The 21,437-nt window shown below is 54.7% G+C and overlaps 2 protein-coding genes and 1 long non-coding RNA gene across 4 annotated transcripts; 1 reads left to right on the top strand and 2 right to left on the bottom strand.

Moving 5' to 3' along the window:
* Positions 1–4,358: 4,358 nt before the first annotated feature.
* On the bottom strand, positions 4,359–11,844 carry erp27 (endoplasmic reticulum protein 27). Its single transcript, XM_088607126.1, has 7 exons — positions 11,726–11,844; positions 9,281–9,366; positions 7,523–7,660; positions 6,724–6,840; positions 6,103–6,228; positions 5,351–5,548; positions 4,359–4,834 (listed from the first exon to the last, which is right to left on the bottom strand). Exons 1-7 carry the CDS (start codon positions 11,787–11,789, stop codon positions 4,781–4,783), a joined length of 783 nt encoding a protein of 260 aa, XP_088463252.1. The 5' UTR covers positions 11,790–11,844; the 3' UTR covers positions 4,359–4,780.
* A 2,109-nt stretch (positions 11,845–13,953) lies between these two features.
* On the top strand, positions 13,954–20,583 carry LOC148648508 (retinal cone rhodopsin-sensitive cGMP 3',5'-cyclic phosphodiesterase subunit gamma-like). Of its 2 annotated transcripts, XM_088607184.1 has the most exons (5): positions 13,954–14,109; positions 17,677–17,831; positions 17,914–17,954; positions 18,468–18,569; positions 18,986–20,583. In XM_088607184.1, the coding sequence occupies exons 2-4, from the start codon at positions 17,686–17,688 to the stop codon at positions 18,542–18,544; spliced, it is 264 nt and encodes an 87-aa protein (XP_088463310.1). In that variant the 5' UTR covers positions 13,954–14,109; positions 17,677–17,685; the 3' UTR covers positions 18,545–18,569; positions 18,986–20,583. The 2 variants fall into 2 exon arrangements, with proteins under 2 accessions (XP_088463310.1, XP_088463309.1); XM_088607183.1 differs by having other exon boundaries at positions 18,468–20,583.
* LOC148648507 (uncharacterized) lies at positions 18,863–21,238 on the bottom strand. The gene is made up of 2 exons (XR_015926528.1): positions 20,206–21,238; positions 18,863–20,132 (listed from the first exon to the last, which is right to left on the bottom strand). It is a non-coding gene; the product is annotated as an uncharacterized LOC148648507 (long non-coding RNA).
* Between the last annotated feature and the right edge of the window lie 199 nt (positions 21,239–21,437).

Here is a 21,437-nt window from a genome sequence, read left to right as displayed (position 1 = left end):
CTGTCAGCACAGCACACACGCCTGATCCCAACCCCAGATATGCATTACACACTCACGCACACACGCACACACACACAGAGGCACTGCAGAGCCACACACTCACACAGTCACACACAGATACAGTAGGTACATTACCGACACATACCAACACACTGCAGAGACAGGTCCTACACAGCACACTGCAGGGACAGGTATGCAGTTGCTTCAGGCACAATCGTCACAGGCAGGAATACTGCCTCTGCCCTCTCCCTGCCTGTCTGTGCTGTGTGTCCTATTTCTATAAATGTCACTTGTTGTGTTTATGTCCAGCTTTTTTTCACGCCAGTGTATTTCAGCTCAGACAGAGATTGTCTTCCATCCGCCCGTGTTTCCTGCTGGCTAACGAGCCCCGCTAATTACACCAATTAGCAATGACTTGACATTTTGGAGGGATTTCCAGCAACCACTGACCTCAGTGCCTTTCGCTGGGGCACTGGCAGCGAGAGCTGCGTGTCTCTCAGGAGCACAGGGCCAGCGACAGAGCTGCGTGTCTCTTAGGAGCACAGGGCCAGCGACAGAGCTGCGTGTCTCTCAGGAGCACAGGGCCAGCGACAGAGCTGCGTGTCTCTCAGGAGCACAGGGCCAGCGACAGAGCTGCGTGTCTCTCAGGAGCACAGGGCCAGCGGCAGAGCTGCGTGTCTCTCAGGAGCACAGGGCCAGCGACAGAGCTGCGTGTCTCTCAGGAGCACAGGGCCAGCGGCAGAGCTGCGTGTCTCTCAGGAGCACAGGGCCAGCGACAGAGCTGCGTGTCTCTTAGGAGCACAGGGCCAGCGACAGAGCTGCGTGTCTCTCAGGAGCACAGGGCCAGCGACAGAGCTGCGTGTCTCTCAGGAGCACAGGGCCAGCGACAGAGCTGCGTGTCTCTTAGGAGCACAGGGCCAGCGACAGAGCTGCGTGTCTCTCAGGAGCACAGGGCCAGCGACAGAGCTGCGTGTCTCTTAAGAGCACAGGGCCAGCGACAGAGCTGCGTGTCTCTCAGGAGCACAGGGCCAGCGACAGAGCTGCGTGTCTCTCAGGAGCACAGGGCCAGCGACAGAGCTGCGTGTCTCTCAGGAGCACAGGGCCAGCGACAGAGCTGCGTGTCTCTCAGGAGCACAGAGCCAGCGACAGAGCTGCGTGTCTCTCAGGAGCACAGGGCCAGCGACAGAGCTGCGTGTCTCTCAGGAGCACAGGGCCAGCGGCAGAGCTGCGTGTCTCTCAGGAGCACAGGGCCAGCGACAGAGCTGCGTGTCTCTTAGGAGCACAGGGCCAGCGACAGAGCTGCGTGTCTCTCAGGAGCACAGGGCCAGCGACAGAGCTGCGTGTCTCTCAGGAGCACAGGGCCAGCGACAGAGCTGCGTGTCTCTCAGGAGCACAGGGCCAGCGGCAGAGCTGCGTGTCTCTCAGGAGCACAGGGCCAGCGACAGAGCTGCGTGTCTCTTAGGAGCACAGGGCCAGCGACAGAGCTGTGCTGGGAAACCTGCGTGTTTTCTCAGGCTCCTAGAGATTCATCACAGTCCTGGACTTTCCTTCTAATGCTGAGTGACCGGCCACGCACTGGTTTATCTGTCTGTCTTTCTCTCATAGGGAACCTATCTGTCTGCCTGTCTCTCTGCCTGTGTCTGTGTGTGTCTAACTCTGTGGGTGTGTGTCTGTGTCTCTGTCTGCTCCCTCTCTCTCTGTTCTCTCTGGTGCTCTGTCCTGGTCTGGGTCTGGGTCTGGGGGGGGCGTGGGTAGACACCACTCTCTCGGGTCTTGGCTGAGCTGTCTGTGAGGGGCAGTCCCTTCAGGGTCAGTGTGCAGATCTCTTCGTCCCTCACACACTGTCTTCACTCTACTGGGTCCAAACCAGAGGCCTGCAGTCTATTGCTCATGGTGTAAACTTCTGTTGACTCACAGAAAGAATTCAGTGTTCATTAATATTACTATCACACAGCAAGTTCTTCCTTTCCAAGAAACACACATGGTTTTCCTCTGGTGCAGTATAGTTTATGTACAGACTTAAACACTATTGGCAGTAAAGCTTTCAATGCATTTGTTTTTGTTTTTCTGGCAGCAGACTTCATTTTCATAACTTTTGTTACAATCATCAGCTGTGAAAAGGCAAAGAGCACTGAGAGATCACAGCAGAGTCACACTGACCGGAGAAGAGACAGGCTCACTGTTCCTCAGGCTGGGACAGGAGATCGCATACTGGGCAGCCAATTCAACTGAGCTCCCTCCTCCCTCTCCCAGTAGGACTGGGAGCTGTTCTGATTCTGGCAGTTGTGGGAATTATGGGATTCTCTCTCTCATCCTAGCGTTAATCCCGCTTCAGCAGGGTCTGCTTGTCGGCACACCAGTCTCCATTTGGTGGTTTGAACCAAATCTTTGAGCTGACGTTGCCGTTAAATGGGACCGAGAAATACTCCAACCGGCACATCGCTCTGACTGCCATCGGAGGGGGAGGAGAACAAAGTGATGTAGCCAATTCATAGAGGGGGATTATTAGGAGGCATGGGAAATTACACCCCTACTCGAGGGGTGAAACACCCTGGCATTTTTAATGAGCACAGAGTGTCAGGACCTCGGTTTTACATCTCATCTGAAAGGCGGAGCTCGTTTTTACAGTATAGTGTCCCCGTCACTATACTGGGGCATTAGGACCCACACGGACCACAGGGTGAGCGCCCCCTGCTGGCCCCACTCACACCTCTTCCAGCAGCAACCTTAGTTTTCCCCAGGAGGTCTCCCATCCAGGTACTGACCAGGCTCACACCTGCTGAGCTCCAGTGGGCTGCCAGTGGTGAGCTGCAGGGTGACATGGCTGCTGGCACTGTGGGAATTCTGGGATGAGATTTCTGAATTTCAGGGAAGAATGTTTCTCTAATCCCAGAGTATCTGTCACAGTGCAGTAGGAAGTGCACCTCTGTCTCTATTTCTCCCCGCTGGCAGTGGGAGCACAGCCTGTCCTCTCTGGGCAGACAGGTCTGCCTGTGTCCAGTGTCTCTGGCCAGGCTGTGGTCACTGAGCCTGTCCTCTCTGGACAGCCAGGTCTGCCTGTGTCACCCAGTTTCTATGGCCAGGTTGTGGTCACTGAGCCTGTCCTCTCTGGGCAGTCAGGTCTGTCTGTGTCCAGTTTCTATGGCCAGGTTGTGGTCACTGAGCCTGTACTTCGTCAGGGTCTGTTTCTTTTTGCTGTTTCTTATCTTGGTCACATATTCAGCTAGCGTGTGTTGTGTGTTTAGTGTTCCAGTTCATGTTGTGTTGTGTGTCCCAGTGTGAGGGATCCTGTTGTACTCTCACTCGCGCTCCCTGGTCTGCTCCTCTCCCGGCCCTGCGGTTTCCCCTCTGTAATCACCACAGCGCTGCGTCGGCTCGCTGTCAGGGCGCCAGCGGCACGCGAGGACACGCCAGCCACTGCCCTGAGGACACTGTCCCAGCTGAGACAGCAAACCGCACAGAGCACCGGCATGCCTGAGCGTCTCACACACACACACACTGTACATCTCTTACACACACGTACTGCACACACTGCACACACACACCCAGTACACACTGCATATCTGCAACAAACACACACACCTACTGCACACACTGCACACATACACCCAGTACACACTGCGTATCTGCAACAAACACACACACCCGGTACACACTGCACACACACACCCAGTACACACTGCATATCCGCAACAAACACACACACCTACTGCACACACTGCACACACACACCCAGTACACACTGCATATCCGCAACAAACACACACACCTACTGCACACACTGCACACACACACTGCACATGCATACTGCACACACACACTGCACACGCACACTCATTGAATACATACACACCGCACAGGCACACTGCACGCACACACCCACACACACTGCACATCTCTTACAAACACACGTCATACAGAACTGCACAGATGCTGCACATCTGCAACACACACACTGGACGCACACACCCACACACACACTGCACACACACACACTGCACACACGCACACACTGCACACACACTGCATACAGACACACTGTACACGCACACACTGCACGCACACACCCACACACACACTGTACACGCACACACTGCACACACACTGCATACACACACACTGCACACACACTGCATACACACTGTACACGCACACACACTGCACACACACTGCATACACACACACTGCATACACACACACTGCACACACACACTGCATACACACACACTGCACACACACACTGCATACACACACACTGCATACACACACACTGTACACGCATACTGCTCACACACTGCACTCTGCCTGTCACCACTCCACACACAGACAGTTGCTCTTCACCGAAATTAATTTACAGCTTTTCCATCTTCACCAGGTGTGAGATTTATTACCTCATGTTGTCATATCAGACCTTCTCAATGGGGCAGAAGTCCATTCTGTGTTGTGCGGTCAATAGCCTGTAGGCTACATTCCAGATTCCAGATCACAGCATGGACTACATCTCAGTCTACAGGCTACAACCTTGAACACAGCTCAGACTACAGATTAGAGTTTAGACTGCAGGTTACAGCTCAGACTACAGATTACAGCCCAGACCAAAGTGTAGAGTTTAGACTGCAGGTTACAGCTCAGACTATGGTGTACAGTTTAGACTGCAGATTACAGATTACAGCCCAAACAACAGTTTACAGCTCAGATTACAGTTAACAGCTCAGAATATAGGTCACAGCCCAGACTATAGATAACGGATCAGAATATGCTCTCTGTCCCCTTTACAAAACTACAGCTCAGATTTGCTGTGGGTTGCCGCGGATGTTGGAGGATCATTCTGCTCCTGTAGAAAAATCATACAGATTATTGTAAAGACAAAAACATGCACAGAGATAAAGAGGTCAAATGAATATTAATTAGCTCTCAAGGTTTCACAAAATTGGAAATCAGAAGCATCAAAGGACACTTGACATGAGCATGAGAGATTGAGAGCCAGGTGTGGGTGACTGATGTGGGACCGACAGTGACCGGAGGGGGAGAAGAGGTCTAACAGACCAGCTGTTAGAGGAAGGAGGAGAGACAGAGAGAGGTCAGGGAGTGTAGCAGGCAGACAGAGGGAGAGAGGATCATTACTGAGCAACACTGAGCTGTCTGAGGAGTACAGAGAGAGGAGAAGAGACAGAGAGAGGAGAAGAGACAGAGAGAGGAGAAGAGACTGAGAGCAGGAGAGGGAGAAAGGACTTGAAGAATTCAGACAGCAGGAGAGTTAATTACATTCAGTGTCTCTAACAAGAATGAAAAGAAGTTTAATTGGTGTCATCCTAATTGAGATCATGTGACGTGCTGACAGGTGGCTGACCTGCAGATCCCCTCTCAGGTACGAGTAACAGAACTCCTGCACGTGCTCAGTGGTGACTTCCTGTGCCTGCATGAGCCACTTCCTGTCTGTCTGGGTGTCATACAGGCCCACTGCAGGGAGGTCATGTGACTTCAGCCCAAAGTACTCCAGTGAGCGCCTGTTGGAACTGACAGCTCCATCTATCAGCACGAAGAGTAACTGCAACACAGCACAGCAACACCAAGATAATTACAGTCCAGTACAACACTCTGCAGTACAGCTACACTATAGCACACTGCAGTACAGCACAGCTACACGATAACACACTGCAGTACAGCACAGCTACACTATAACACACTGCAGTACAGTACAGCTACACTATAACACACTGCAGTACAGCACAGCTACACTATAACACACTGCAGTACAGTACAGCTACAGCTACACTATAACACACTGCAGCACAGTACAGTACAGCTACACTATAAAACACTGCAGTACAGTACAGCTACACTGTAACACACTGCAGTACAGTACAGTACAGCTACACTATAACACACTGCAGTACAGTATAGTACAACTACACTATAACACACTGCAGCACAGCACACACAGTGCTGCTGGGAGCCAGTGTACATCTAGATCATGGGCCAGCTGCTGGCCGGGCCAGTCGGGATTGATGCTGTCCAGCTCGGCTCAAACCCAGTGAGCTGGGCAGACACGCTGAGCGCAGCACAGCGCCAGGGCGGCGCGGTCCGGCAGGAAGGGCTGACCTGTCCTCTGTACTGCGGTGCCAGCGCCCTCAGGAGCTCCCTCAGCTGGGCAAACCCGGCACTGCGCTTGTCCGCCAGGAGCAGCAGGTGAGCTCTGACCGGGGAGCTGAACAGGCCCACTGCTGTCTGCAGGATAGGCCAGAGTCAGTCCGCTGGTGTGAGACCTGGAGCTCAGGCAGAGAGAGAGAGAGACACAGACAGGCAGGCAGAGAGAGAGAGAGACTGACAGGTAGACAGACAGAGAGACAGACAGGTGTGTTCTGCTGTACCAGAGACAGACAGACAGACAGACAGACAGACAGACAGACAGACAGACAGACAGACAGACAGGTGTGCTCTGCTGTACCAGAGACAGACAGGTGTGCTCTGCTGTACCAGAGACAGACAGACAGACAGACAGACAGACAGGTGTGCTCTGCTGTACCAGAGACAGACAGGTGTGCTCTGCTGTACCAGAGACAGACAGACAGACAGACAGACAGACAGACAGACAGGTGTGCTCTGCTGTACCAGAGACAGACAGACGGGTGTGTTCTGCTGTACCAGAGACAGACAGACAGACAGACAGACAGGTGTACTCTGCTGTACCAGAGACAGACAGACAGGTGTGCTCTGCTGTACCATGTCATTGTACTCAGTGAGGTAGTAGAGCTCGTTGGTGCGGATGAACCTGGTCAGACCATCAGAGTCGATCTTCATTCTTTCCTGGAGCTGCAGGTTCTCCTGATGACTGTCTGTCTGCGGGGAAACACTCTGTTTACTGTGTTTGTACACTGCAGGACACAGAGGTGCAGACGTGTTGTTACAGACTGACTGTGTTCAGCTGCTCTCTCTCCAGCTCCAGTGTCCAGTCTCTGTCTGTAACCCCACTGTCCCCCTGACACAGGACACAGAGGTGCAGACGTGTTGTTACAGACTGAGTGTCTGTTCAGGAGTGATGATGATGATGAAGGGTGTCAGTGGGGGGTTCTGGGTGACTCTATCCTCTCTCCAGCTCCAGTGTCCAGTCTCTGTCTGTAACCCCACTGTCCCCCTGACTCCAGGACACAGAGGTGCAGACGTGTTGTTACAGACTGAGTGTCTGTTCAGGAGTGATGATGATGATGAAGGGTGTCAGTGTGGGGCTCTAGGTGACTCTATCCTCTCTCTGCAGCTCCAGTGTCCAGTCTCTGTCTGTAACCCCACTGTCCCCCTGACACAGGACACAGAGGTGCAGACGTGTTGTTACAGACTGAGGGTCTGTTCAGGAGTGGTGATGATGATGATGAAGGGTTATTGGGCTCTGGGATGTTACTAGACTGACTGCAGGTGAGAGACAGGTGTGTGACAGGTGAGAGACGGGTGTGACTGGGGTGTAACAGGTGTGAGACAGTTGTGTGACGGGGTGTGACAGGTGAGACAGGTGTGTCCCTGCGGTTACCTGTCTGAAGATGGACACGGTGTCTCCTGTGATGTTGTAGAGCTGCCAGACCTCTGGCTCGCTGCAGAGGGCGAAGGGCAGGGTCTGCAGTCTCGACGCTACTGACAGAAACTCCTGGAATCCCTGGCCCCCGTCCTCCTGAGGCAGAGAGGAACCGTGAGGCGCCCTGACAGCTCACCCCACTGGGCTGACCAGTGAGTCAGTCAGGGTCCCCACAGCAAAACCAATACAATTCCCATAAACACATCTACAGACATTTACACATGAACATATGGAGCATTACTGAGAGACAGGCTCACTGTTCCTCAGGCTGGGACAGGAGATCACACACTGTATTATTATTATTGAGAGACAGGCTCACTGTCTGTTCCTCAGGCTGGGACAGGAGATCACACACTGTGTTATTATTACTGAGAGAAGCTCACTGTCTGTTCCTCAGGCTGGGACAGGAGATCACACACTGTATTATTATTATTGAGAGACAGGCTCACTGTCTGTTCCTCAGGCTGGGACAGGAGATCACACACTGTATTATTATTATTGAGAGACAGGCTCACTGTCTGTTCCTCAGGCTGGGACAGGAGGTCACACACTGTATTATTATTATTGAGAGACGGGCTCACTGTCTGTTCCTCAGGCTGGGACAGGAGATCACACACTATATTATTATTATTGAGAGACAGGCTCACTGTCTGTTCCTCAGGCTGGGACAGGAGATCACACACTGTATTATTATTATTGAGAGACAGGCTCACTGTTCCTCAGGCAGTGACAGGAGATCACACACTGTATTATTATTATTGAGAGACAGGCTCACTGTCTGTTCCTCAGGCTGGGACAGGAGATCCACACACTGTATTATTTTTATTGAGAGACAGGCTCACTGTCTGTTCCTCAGGCTGTGACAGGAGATCACACACTGTATTATTATTATTGAGAGACAGGCTCACTGTCTGTTCCTCAGGCTGGGACAGGAGACCACATACTGGGCTGCCAGTTCATCTCCCCCGTCCTCCAGTAGGATTGGGACCTGTTGTGATTCTGGCAGGTGTGGGAATTCTGGGATTAGTTTTGTTAATTTGGGGAAGAATGTTTCGCTAATCCCAGAATATTTGACACAGTGCAGTGGGAAGTGCACCTCTGTCTCTGTCTCCCAGTCTCTCTCTCACCCAGTCTCTCTCTCACCCAGTCTCTCTTTCTCTCTCTCTCCCAGTCTCTCTCTCTCCCAGTCTCCCTGTCTCTCTCTCTCCCAGTCTCTCTCTCTCCCAGTCTCCCTGTCTCTCTCTCCCTGTCTCTCTCTCTCTCCCAGTCTCTCTCTCTCCCAGTCTCCCTGTCTCTCTCTCCCTGTCTCTCTCTCTCCCTGTCTCTCTCTCTCTCCCTGTCTCTCTCTCTCTCCCAGTCTCTCTCTCTCTCCCTGTCTCTCTCTCTCCCAGTCTCTCTCTCTCCCAGTCTTGTTTACTGTGGTTTGAAGAGCGAAGGGATGCTGGTGCCAGAGCCCACAAGCCTCTACACGCCCTCACTTCCTGTGCCGCCCGCTCGCCCCCCCGCAGGAAGTCTGGCCAAGGCTCGGCATTCTGGGACCGACACCCATTCCGTAACCACCGCAACAGACACTTCCTGTGTCCCGCTGGGCCACCGCGGTCAGGAGGAAAACAAACATCCAGAGGAGCTATAAATACGCCTGGGCGCAGTCTGGTGAACTCGGGGCGACCTGCAGCAGGAGCTCGGGGCGCCCCCACCCCCACTCCTCTCGCTCACCTTGAAGAACCCGACGACCACGACCTCCGCCGACGCCACGAGCTCCTGCGCTGCACCGACGTCCCGCAGCCTGACGGGGGCGCCGTCTGGAGAGAGAGAGAGCAGCAGTGGTCAGTATTGCCTGGGTCAGTGGCTCAGGTGGACAGTGAGAGCAGCAGTGGTCAGTGTTACCTGGGTCAGTGGCTCAGGTGGACAGTGAGAGCAGCAGTGGTCAGTGTTACCTGGGTCAGTGGCTCAGGAGGACAGTGAGAGCAGCAGTGGTCAGTCTTACCTGGGTCAGTGGCTCAGGTGGACAGTGAGAGCAGCAGTGGTCAGTCTTACCTGGGTCAGTGGCTCAGGTGGACAGTGTTACCTGGGTCAGTGGCTCAGGAGGACAGTGAGAGCAGCAGCAGTGGTCAGTGTTACCTGGGTCAGTGGCTCAGGAGGACAGTGAGAGCAGCAGTGGTCAGTCTTACCTGGGTCAGTGGCTCAGGTGGACAGTGAGAGCAGCAGTGGTCAGTCTTACCTGGGTCAGTGGCTCAGGTGGACAGTGTTACCTGGGTCAGTGGCTCAGGTGGACAGTGAGAGCAGCAGTGGTCAGTGTTACCTGGGTCAGTGGCTCAGGAGGACAGTGAGAGCAGCAGTGGTCAGTGTTGCCTGGGTCAGTGGCTCAGGTGGACAGTGAGAGCAGCAGTGGTCAGTGTTACCTGGGTCAGTGGCTCAGGAGGACAGTGAGAGCAGCAGCAGTGGTCAGTGTTGCCTGGGTCAGTGGCTCAGGTGGACAGTGAGAGCAGCAGTGGTCAGTGTTGCCTGGGTCAGTGGCTCAGGTGGACAGTGAGAGCAGCAGTGGTCAGTGTTACCTGGGTCAGTGGCTCAGGTGGACAGTGAGAGCAGCAGTGGTCAGTCTTACCTGGGCCAGTGGCTCAGGTGGACAGTGAGAGCAGCAGTGGTCAGTGTTACCTGGGTCAGTGGCTCAGGAGGACAGTGAGAGCAGCAGTGGTCAGTGTTGCCTGGGTCAGTGGCTCAGGTGGACAGTGAGAGCAGCAGTGGTCAGTGTTGCCTGGGTCAGTGGCTCAGGTGGACAGTGAGAGCAGCAGCAGTGGTCAGTGTTACCTGGGTCAGTGGCTCAGGAGGACAGTGAGAGCAGCAGTGGTCAGTCTTACCTGGGCCAGTGGCTCAGGTGGACAGTGAGAGCAGCAGTGGTCAGTGTTGCCTGGGTCAGTGGCTCAGGTGGACAGTGAGAGCAGCAGTGGTCAGTGTTGCCTGGGTCAGTGGCTCAGGTGGACAGTGAGAGCAGCAGTGGTCAGTGTTGCCTGGGTCAGTGGCTCAGGTGGACAGTGAGAGCAGCAGTGGTCAGTGTTGCCTGGGTCAGTGGCTCAGGTGGACAGTGAGAGCAGCAGCAGTGGTCAGTGTTACCTGGGTCAGTGGCTCAGGAGGACAGTGAGAGCAGCAGTGGTCAGTCTTACCTGGGCCAGTGGCTCAGGTGGACAGTGAGAGCAGCAGTGGTCAGTCTTACCTGGGCCAGTGGCTCAGGTGGACAGTGAGAGCAGCAGTGGTCAGTGTTACCTGGGTCAGTGGCTCAGGTGGACAGTGAGAGCAGCAGTGGTCAGTGTTACCTGGGTCAGTGGCTCAGGTGGACAGTGAGAGCAGCAGTGGTCAGTGTTACCTGGGTCAGTGGCTCAGGTGGACAGTGAGAGCAGCAGTGGTCAGTGTTACCTGGGTCAGTGGCTCAGGTGGACAGTGAGAGCAGCAGTGGTCAGTGTTACCTGGGTCAGTGGCTCAGGAGGACAGTGAGAGCAGCAGTGGTCAGTGTTGCCTGGGTCAGTGGCTCAGGTGGACAGTGAGAGCAGCAGTGGTCAGTGTTGCCTGGGTCAGTGGCTCAGGTGGACAGTGAGAGCAGCAGTGGTCAGTCTTACCTGGGTCAGTGGCTCAGGTGGACAGTGAGAGCAGCAGTGGTCAGTGTTGCCTGGGTCAGTGGCTCAGGTGGACAGTGAGAGCAGCAGTGGTCAGTGTTACCTGGGTCAGTGGCTCAGATGGACAGTGAGAGCAGCAGTGGTCAGTGTTACCTGGGTCAGTGGCTCAGGTGGACAGTGAGAGCAGCAGTGGTCAGTGTTACCTGGGTCAGTGGCTCAGGAGGACAGTGAGAGCAGCAGTGGTCAGTGTTGCCTGGGTCAGTGGCTCAGGTGGACAGTGAGAGCAGCAGTGGTCAGTGTTACCTGGGTCAGTGGCTCAGGAGGACAGTGAGAGCAGCAGTGGTCAGTGTTACCTGGGTCAGTGGCTCAGGAGGACAGTGAGAGCAGCAGTGGTCAGTGTTACCTGGGTCAGTGGCTCAGGTGGACAGTGAGAGCAGCAGTGGTCAGTGTTACCTGGGTCAGTGGCTCAGGAGGACAGTGAGAGCAGCAGTGGTCAGTGTTACCTGGGTCAGTGGCTCAGGAGGACAGTGAGAGCAGCAGTGGTCAGTCTTACCTGGGTCAGTGGCCGAGGTGGACAGTGAGAGCAGCAGCAGCAAAGGCAGTGGGAGGCTCAGCATGGCTGGGGCGGTCTGGACGATCAGGCAGGCGGTCAGGCAGGCGGTCAGGCAGGTGGTCAGGACGATCGGGCAGGTGGTCAGGCAGGCGGTCAGGCAGGTGGTCAGGACGATCAGGCAGGTGGTCAGGCAGGCGGTCAGGCAGGCGGTCAGGCAGGCGGTCAGGCGGTCAGGCAGGCGGTCAGAGTGATCAAGCAGACAGGAGTCTCTGCTTGCTCTCAGCCTCCAAGTGTCGGTGTCTGGCGAGTGGCGCTCAGATGCTGATCTTTAACCCCCCAGCGGCGCCGGCAGGCCTGTCAGCTGACCGGTCAGGGTGGCCTGACTGGCTGGCCGCTCTCAGCGCTGCTGGGAAGAGCACAGGTGCTGCTGAGAGCCGCAGGTGCACGTGGACCAATCAGCTGCCGGCGTGTGGGAGCTGGGGCCTCTGGGGGCGGGGCCTCTGGGGGTCATCTGGGGGCGGGGCCTCAGGCTACCGGTTCTCTTCCTTCACCCTGGGAAAAGTTTCCTTCCTGTGACCGACCGACAGACCAGAGGAACTCAGCCCACAAGCTGTGAACACCTGTGTGTCCTTGCTGTATCACTGAGCCTGTCCTCTCTGGACAGCAGGGTCTGCCTGTGTCCAGTGTCTCTGGCCAGGCTGTGGTCACTGAGCCTGTCCTCTCTGGACAGCCAGGTCTGCCTGTGTCCAGTGTCTCTGGCCAGGCTGTATCACTGAGCCTGTCCTCTATGGACAGCCAGGTCTGCCTGTGTCCAGTGTCTCTGGCCAGGCTGTGGTCACTGAGCCTGTCCTCTCTGGGCAGCCAGGTCTGCCTGTGTCCAGTGTCTCTGGCCAGGCTGTATCACTGAGCCTGTCCTCTCTGGACAGCCAGGTCTGCCTGTGTCCAGTGTCTCTGGCCAGCCTGTGGTCACTGAGCCTGTCCTCTCTGGACAGCCAGGTCTGCCTGTGTCCAGTGTCTCTGGCCAGCCTGTGGTCACTGAGCCTGTCCTCTCTGGACAGACAGGTCTGCCTGTGTCCAGTGTCTCTGGCCAGGCTGTGGTCACTGAGCCTGTCCTCTCTGGACAGCCAGGTCTGCGTGTGTCCAGTGTCTGTGTCCAGTTTCTATTTGCTGGCTTTAGTCTCTGGACAGTCAGGTCCACACACACAAAGCACACACACAGCACACACACACACTCAGAGCACATACTGCACACTGCACACAAACTGTACACACTGCACACACACAGAGAACACACAGCAGACACTAGCCTGTCTCAGGGCTGCGCTGTGAACTCTTCTGATGGAAATGCCTGAGAGTCAGATTAGTTCAGTCCAGATGTAAAACAAGCCATATCAGCGCCCTGCTCCCACTGAGCCACATTGACCAGAGAAGAGCGCAGATCACAGAGACAGGGACGGTTTCCAGCTGGAAGTCTTCTCTAATGCCTCCCTCTGCTGGTCGGGCCTGGGAATGACACCCTTTGTCCTACAAAGCCAGAATTGGTCATTCCCGAGTTTCGCCACAAGGGGGCGGTGTTCGTCTGGCTGTGCTCACCCACCAGTCAGCACGTGTGGAGGATTCACGGGGGAGCTGAGCTCACTGCAGGCTTGGCCTCGCCTGGCTGCACAACCCTCTTGCAGTCACTCAGGCCCCTCCAGCCGGACTGAGCTACAGCAGAGCCAAGCACAGAGGTCAGGACTGAGCTGGGACCCTGGCCGTGGCCCCCCGCAGCCCGCAGAGCCCCTGACCCGCTGGAGGACTCCCCAGGCCGCGGCCTGCGCGGGGCTTTCTGAGTCAGACCCCCGCGGACACACGCGGACACACGCGGGGACACGCACAGCGCAGTGGCTGAATCCCCTCACGCACACACACACACGCCGATTAGGAGCTGTAAATACAGAAGCCCACAGCGCGGCTCCCCTGCCCCACGCTAACTGCGGCTCATCCCATTAGCAGCTCGTTAAGACCCTGAGCAGATTAAAGTGCAGAATCGAGACTCCTGCTCCTGCCTCCCTCCTCCTCCCTCCTCTCCTCCTCTCCTCTCAGCAGATTAAAGTGCAGAATCGAGACTCCTGCTCCTGCCTCCCTCCTCCTCTCCTCTCCCCCCTGGACACATGCAGCGGACAGGCGAGCTCCGTCCTGCCCTGAGCTCGTCCCCTGAGGACCCCAGGCGGAGCGCTGTGATTGGGAGGGCGGGGGGTGCGTGGGCGGGGGGATAAGGGCTATTTAAAGGGGGCGTGGGACAGGCTCGGGGATCACAGCGACCGACACAGAGGGACGTCCATCAGAAGCAGCCGAGCCGCCCGGAGGACCTCAGCAGCACAGCACAGCGCAGAGCCAGTCAGGTGAGGAGTCTGAGAGCTCCCCTCGTCTGCCCTCCCTGTCCCTCACCCCGAGCCTGTAGAACTGGGGCACCCCGCTCGCCTCGAGACTGTAGATCTGGGGTCACTCGCTCATCCCGAGACTGTAGATCTGGAGTCACCTAGCCCATCCCGAGACTGTAGAACTGGGGCACCCCACCATCCCAAGACTGTAGAACTGGGATCACCCTGCTTACCCCGAGACTGTAGATCTGGGGTCACCCTGCCATCCCGAGACTGTAGAACTGGGGCACCCCGCTCGCCTCGAGACTGTAGATCTGGGGTCACCCCACCCATCCCGAGACTGTAGATCTGGGGTCACCTAGCCCATCCCGAGACTGTAGATCTGGGGTAATCCTGTTCACCCCGAGACTGTAGATCTGCGATCACCCTGCTCACCCTGAGACTGTAGATCTGGGGTCACCCTGCTCGACCCGAGCCTGTGGACCTGAGACCCGTAGGGTGACCCTGCTGGCCCCGAGACTGTAGGTCTGGGGTCACCCCCGCTGGCCCCGAGACTGTGGGTGCCCACACCCCTCTCTCTGGCCTGGGCTGTATGACCAGGGTGAGACGGTTGCTCTGCTCTGGGCTGCAGCTGGACAGAGCAGCTCAGTGGACATCCGAGGGGACAGAGCGGCGCTCTGCGTCCAGCCTTCAGGGGGAGCCCTCTGCTCGCCCCACTGAACTGTACCATCAGCCCACAGGACGACACAGGACGCCCGACACCAGCCCCCCCCACCCCTGGCCATCCCCCCTGGGACGACTCGTCCCCTTACATCACCCTCCCGAAGATCAGCTCTTAATGCCTTAACGAGCTTAACGAGGATGAGGGGGGAAGACAGCTACTGCGAATTAGGAGGGGAGCCGGGGATGGAAATAGGGATCAGGGGGGAGAGAGAGGATCAGAAAGAGAGAGGGGGTTCAGTGGGAGACAGAGGCAGACTCCATGCACAACGATGTGTTATAAAGAGAGACATAAACAGAGTTTCACCAGCAGCCTGCTGTTTGTTTTTTAAAGGGATTGGCTCATTCCCGAATTGCTGATTCCCAGGCTAATTGCAGCAGGAAGAGGCTCTATCTGTGTCAGAGCCGGGAAGGAGAATGTGAGCCACTCATCCGCTAATCCCAGATCAGATCAGGGATTACAAGAGTGTGGCAGAGAAAGAGACAGGAAGAGAGGGAAGGGACAGTGTCTGTATTATAGTGTGGGAGTGTGTGTATTAACCCCTCTCTCTCTCAGTGCAGTGTCAGTGTACAGTAGTGTGCAGGAGGAGTGTGTGTATTAACCCCTCTCTCTCTCTCAGTGCAGTGTCAGTGTACAGTAGTGTGTATTAACCCCTCTCTCTCTCAGTGCAGTGTCAGTGTACAGTAGTGTGCAGGAGGAGTGTGTGTATTAACCCCTCTCTCTCTCAGTGCAGTGTCAGTGTACAGTAGTGTGCAGGAGGAGTGTGTGTATTAACCCCTCTCTCTCTCTCAGTGCAGTGTCAGTGTACAGTAGTGTGCAGGAGGAGTGTGTGTATTAACCCCTCTCTCTCTCAGTGCAGTGTCAGTGTACAGTAGTGTGCAGGAGGAGTGTGTGTATTAACCCCTCTCTCTCTCTCAGTGCAGTGTCAGTGTACAGTAGTGTGTATTAACCCCTCTCTCTCTCAGTGCAGTGTCAGTGTACAGTAGTGTGCAGGAGGAGTGTGTGTATTAACCCCTCTCTCTCTCTCAGTGCAGTGTCAGTGTACAGTAGTGTGCAGGAGGAGTGTGTGTATTAACCCCTCTCTCTCTCTCAGTGCAGTGTCAGTGTACAGTAGTGTGCAGGAGGAGTGTGTGTATTAACCCCTCTCTCTCTCAGTGCAGTGTCAGTGTACAGTAGTGTGCAGGAGGAGTGTGTGTATTAACCCCTCTCTCTCTCAGTGCAGTGTCAGTGTACAGTAGTGTGCAGGAGGAGTGTGTGTATTAACCCCTCTCTCTCTCAGTGCAGTGTCAGTGTACAGTAGTGTGCAGGAGGAGTGTGTGTATTAACCCCTCTCTCTCTCAGTGCAGTGTCAGTGTACAGTAGTGTGCAGGAGGAGTGTGTGTATTAACCCCTCTCTCTCAGTGCAGTGTCAGTGTACAGTAGTGTGCAGGAGGAGTGTGTGTATTAACCCCTCTCTCTCTCAGTGCAGTGTCAGTGTACAGTAGTGTGCAGGAGGAGTGTGTGTATTAACCCCTCTCTCTCTCAGTGCAGTGTCAGTGTACAGTAGTGTGCAGGAGGAGTGTGTGTATTAACCCCTCTCTCTCTCAGTGCAGTGTCAGTGTACAGTAGTGTGCAGGAGTGTGTGTATTAACCCCTCTCTCTCTCTCAGTGCAGTGTCAGTGTACAGTAGTGTGCAGGAGGAGTGTGTGTATTAACCCCTCTCTCTCTCAGTGCAGTGTCAGTGTACAGTAGTGTGCAGGAGGAGTGTGTGTATTAACCCCTCTCTCTCTCTCAGTGCAGTGTCAGTGTACAGTAGTGTGTATTAACCCCTCTCTCTCTCAGTGCAGTGTCAGTGTACAGTAGTGTGCAGGAGGAGTGTGTGTATTAACCCCTCTCTCTCTCTCAGTGCAGTGTCAGTGTACAGTAGTGTGCAGGAGGAGTGTGTGTATTAACCCCTCTCTCTCTCTCAGTGCAGTGTCAGTGTACAGTAGTGTGCAGGAGGAGTGTGTGTATTAACCCCTCTCTCTCTCAGTGCAGTGTCAGTGTACAGTAGTGTGCAGGAGGAGTGTGTGTATTAACCCCTGTCTCTCTCAGTGCAGTGTCAGTGTACAGTAGTGTGCAGGAGGAGTGTGTGTATTAACCCCTCTCTCTCTCAGTGCAGTGTCAGTGTACAGTAGTGTGCAGGAGGAGTGTGTGTATTAACCCCTCTCTCTCTCAGTGCAGTGTCAGTGTACAGTAGTGTGCAGGAGGAGTGTGTGTATTAACCCCTCTCTCTCAGTGCAGTGTCAGTGTACAGTAGTGTGCAGGAGGAGTGTGTGTATTAACCCCTCTCTCTCTCAGTGCAGTGTCAGTGTACAGTAGTGTGCAGGAGGAGTGTGTGTATTAACCCCTCTCTCTCAGTGCAGTGTCAGTGTACAGTAGTGTGCAGGAGGAGTGTGTGTATTAACCCCTCTCTCTCTCAGTGCAGTGTCAGTGTACAGTAGTGTGCAGGAGGAGTGTGTGTATTAACCCCTCTCTCTCAGTGCAGTGTCAGTGTACAGTAGTGTGCAGGAGGAGTGTGTATTAACCCCTCTCTCTCTCAGTGCAGTGTCAGTGTACAGTAGTGTGCAGGAGGAGTGTGTATTAACCCCTCTCCCTCTCAGTGCAGCGTCAGTGTACAGTAGTGTGCAGGAGGAGTGTGTGTTAACCCCTCTCTCTCTCAGTGCAGTGTCAGTGTACAGTAGTGTGCAGGAGGAGTGTGTGTATTAACCCCTCTCTCTCTCAGTGCAGTGTCAGTGTACAGTAGTGTGCAGGAGGAGTGTGTGTATTAACCCCTCTTTCTCTCAGTGCAGTGTCAGTGTACAGTAGTGTGCAGGAGGAGTGTGTGTATTAACCCCTCTCTCTCTCAGTGTGTAGAGATGAACGCACAGCCCCCTGCAGGAAGTGCCCTGTCAGCTCCTGCACCCTTGGATGCAGGTTCCACCCCCAAGAAGGGGCCCCCCAAATTCAAGCAGCGCCAGACCCGCCAGTTCAAGAGCAAGCCCCCCAAGAAGGGAGTAAAAGGGTGAGTCTCCACGGAGAGCTGGTTCTTCAGCTAGGTGATGAGTGTCACAAGGGTGACCTTTGCTCTGTGTCATGTCCTGCAGGTTCGGAGATGACATCCCGGGAATGGAGGGCCTGGGAACAGGTATGGAGCCCTGCGCTGCTGCCCCCCTGTGGGACACACACGCACACACACTCGGCTGGGTGCTTACGTCTGGTGGCCTGTAGTGGGTGCTGTAGCCTCAGTTCACATAACACTACCTGTGCCTGAAAGGCATCGTGGAAGAGCAGGTTCTGCAACAGCACCACACAACTCGCTGCAGTGCTCTGTAGAACAGTGAAGTAGAGTACTGTCCTGCAGTACCACACTCTCCTACAGTAAAGTACTCCTCTACAGTATCACACTCCCCTACAGTATCACACTCTCCTACAGTAAAGTACTCCCCTACAGTATCACACTCTCCTACAGTATCACACTCTCCTACAGTATCGAACTTTTCTACAGTATCACACTCTCCTACAGTAAAGTACTCCTCTACAGTATCACACTCCCCTACAGTATCACACTCCCCTACAGTATCACACTCTCCTACAATATTTACAGTCCAGCACTGCCCTGCCTCCTCTCGTTCTCACTGCTGTTCCTCTTTTCTCTCAGACATCACGGTCATCTGCCCCTGGGAGGCCTTCAGTCACCTGGAGCTGCACGAGCTGGCCCAGTTCGGCATCGTCTAGACCTCCTCCTCTTCCTCCTTCCTCAGTAAGCCTCCAAACCTTCCCTGCCCCCCCACCCCCCATCGTGTGTCACATGCAGTTTGAATAAAGAACAAGACATAGAAAAGACAGTCAGACCCAGATCTGAACAACAGCTGAACAGACACTCATTCTGTAACAAAGGGGTCGTCTCTGCCAATTCTCCTCTCGGATTCCTCCCCAGACTCATAGAGGAGACACCGACATCTCCCTGACACCTCCCTGCGTCTCCCCGGTGCTTCCCTCTTTGCCCACTCCCCCTCCTCCACCTGAGGGACAAGCCCAAGGCTCAGATAGACATTTACTGAAAGATATATTTATTTTGTTTTATGCATGTACTATATGCTAGTTTATTTATATATTGATCTGTTCAGAAAAAGATTTTTGTTCGTTCTGGGGTTTTTCTTTTAATTTTCTTGGTAGATGAAGCTCTTCCGGGAGAGACAGGGAGAGGTAGAGAACGGACCTGCAGGTCGTGGTCTGGGAGTGAAGAGTCTGTGCTGCTCCCCCAGTTTGACTTGTGCTGTTGTCTTTTCTCCCACCTTACTGACGTAATTAACTAGTGACCTAAAGAAAGTGATTAATTGATCTTCCGTCATGATGCTTGATCTCAAAAGAATCGAATCACTAAATCTCTAACGAACCTCTAACGAGTGTAGCTGTGTCTTTACTCTTCTCCTGACACCTGTAAACACAAATGGGAAAGTCATAAAGAAAACAGTCCATGGCTGCTAGAACCTTCTCATTTTACCTTCAAACTGGTGTTTAACCAACAATGAGCTAAAAATCCAACCCCATCACACAATCCAAGCGCAGAGTCAGTCGATACCAATGGCCTGCTTGCTGACCGCTCAATCACAGCACAGTGACCAGCACCGCCCTGTACAGGACACATACGGGTATTTGAACCACATAAAACACAACTATGAAGCAATTAGGTGTGGCAATTTTACACGTTTGTTGTGCTGAATTCCAAAAGTGACAGCGCCCCCTGCAGGGTGGGGTTGACTACTTCAGGCTGAGTCACCGCCCCTTGGCACTAGCCCAGCACTAGGCTCCAGGGACACCAGTGTCCTTCGTGACACTAATCGTCCAGTCATGACACTATTGGTCCAGTGCTTGTTAGTAATGATGCTAATAGTCCACTACCGGTCCAGTCACCGTCCAGTAATGAGACTGCTGGTCCAGTCATGGTCCAGTAACGACACTACCGGTCCAGTCATGGAGCAGTACTGGCGCTGCCCACTGCTCCACTGTGGTGCTCCCTGGAGTCTCCTGTCCAGTGACCCTGCAGGAGCTGGGCTGCCGCCTGTTAGCACACACAGCAGGAACCCACAAACACACTGGAGGACAGGCTGGGGCCACAAGAAATCGGGGACCCTGCAGAGCTCAAGGGACAGACAGACAGCCGATCCCTCCACCCCCACTGAACCCCGACCTCACCGTCCCAGGACTGAAGGGAACCTCCTCCCAGACTCGTCTCCCAGTCCCCAGGACCCCAGCACCGGCCCCCCTCCCTTCAGCACCGCTGCGCCCAGCCCTGGTCACTCGGTCCAGCCTGCTGTCCAGCCTGCTGTCCAGCAGGAGAGAGTGAGGAGGCCCTGGTCACTCGGTCCAGCCTGCTGTCCAGCCTGCTGTCCAGCAGGAGAGAGTGAGGAGGCCCTGGTCACTCGGTCCAGCCTGCTGTCCAGCAGGAGAGAGTGAGGAGGCCCTGGGCACTCGGTCCAGCCTGATGTCCAGCAGGAGAGAGTGAGGAGGCCCTGGTCACTCGGTCCAGCCTGCTGTCCAGCAGGAGAGAGTGAGGAGGCCCTGGTCACTCGGTCAATCCTGATGTCCAGCAGGAGAGAGTGAGGAGGCCCTGGTCACTCAGTCCAGCCTGATGTCCAGCAGTCCAGGGAGAGAGTGAGGAGGCAGGGCTCTGGGGTGCCATAGTGACCTAATGTTACCATGGTTACTAATGAACTATGTCACCATCTGACTCTCCCTCCAGTTCAATAAACCTGTGCTGTTGTGTCAGATAACCTGGGCGTCTCTGCTGCCTCTTTTCTGTTCTTCCCAAACCCTGCAGCATTTCTGATTTCATCAATCGAGATGTTTTTCCTGGAGTCAAAAAAACATTTCCCAAACATACAGCTGATACAGACAGAGACCTCACGCTGAAGCAAAGGGACATACCGCAACTACACACTCAACAGCACACACTGACACACGAACGCATACACGTCCTCTTTTCTGAATGATAGACACTGATACACACTGACACACAAAAACACACACTGATACACAAATGCGCACACTGATAGATACTGACACCCTCACACAGATTGACAATGGAGTGGATCAGACTGCTGCGCACTGGGAGTCTGACTGACAGCACTGTAAACCCTGGAGTAGATCAGACTGCTGCACACTGGGAGTCTGATTGACAGCACTGTAAACCCTGGAGTGGATCAGACTGCTGCACACTGGGAGTCTGACTGACAGCACTGTCACACCTGGAGTGGATCAGACTGCTGCACACTGGGAGTCTGACTGACAGCACTGTAAACCCTGGAGTGGATCAGACTGCTGCACACTGGGAGTCTGACTGACAGCACTGTAAACCCTGGAGTGGATCAGACTGCTGCGCACTGGGAGTCTGACTGACAGCACTGTCACACCTGGAGTGGATCAGACTGCTGCACACTTGGAGTCTGACAGCACTGTAATCCCTGGAGTGGATCAGACTGCTGCACACTGGGAGTCTGACTGACTGCACTGTAAACCCTGGAGTGGATCAGACTGCTGCACACTGGGAGTCTGACTGCACTGTAAACCCTGGAGTGGATCAGACTGCTGCACACTGGGAGTCTGATTGAGATCAGATTAAATCCCG

Source organism: Lepisosteus platostomus, chromosome 14, assembly GCF_059453375.1.
Source record: "Lepisosteus platostomus isolate fLepPlt1 chromosome 14, fLepPlt1.hap1, whole genome shotgun sequence".
Taxonomy (NCBI): Eukaryota; Metazoa; Chordata; class Actinopteri; order Semionotiformes; family Lepisosteidae; genus Lepisosteus; species Lepisosteus platostomus.
The sequence above is the reverse complement of the archived record's forward strand: the minus strand, read 5'-3'. Positions and strand labels throughout refer to the sequence as shown.

Coding starts and splice junctions, on each gene's coding strand:
- erp27 (XM_088607126.1), bottom strand. CDS start 11,789: ATGCTGAGCCTCCCACTGCCTTTGCTGCTGCTGCTCTCACTGTCCACC. Junction 9,367..11,725: donor CACCTCGGCCACTGACCCAG/GTAAGACTGACC, acceptor CTCTCTCTCCAG/ACGGCGCCCCCGTCAGGCTG. Junction 4,835..5,350: donor ACCTGAGAGGGGATCTGCAG/GTCAGCCACCTG, acceptor ATTTTTCTACAG/GAGCAGAATGATCCTCCAAC.
- LOC148648508 (XM_088607184.1), top strand. CDS start 17,686: ATGAACGCACAGCCCCCTGCAGGAAGTGCCCTGTCAGCTCCTGCACCC. Junction 17,832..17,913: donor CCCAAGAAGGGAGTAAAAGG/GTGAGTCTCCAC, acceptor CATGTCCTGCAG/GTTCGGAGATGACATCCCGG. Junction 17,955..18,467: donor AATGGAGGGCCTGGGAACAG/GTATGGAGCCCT, acceptor CTTTTCTCTCAG/ACATCACGGTCATCTGCCCC.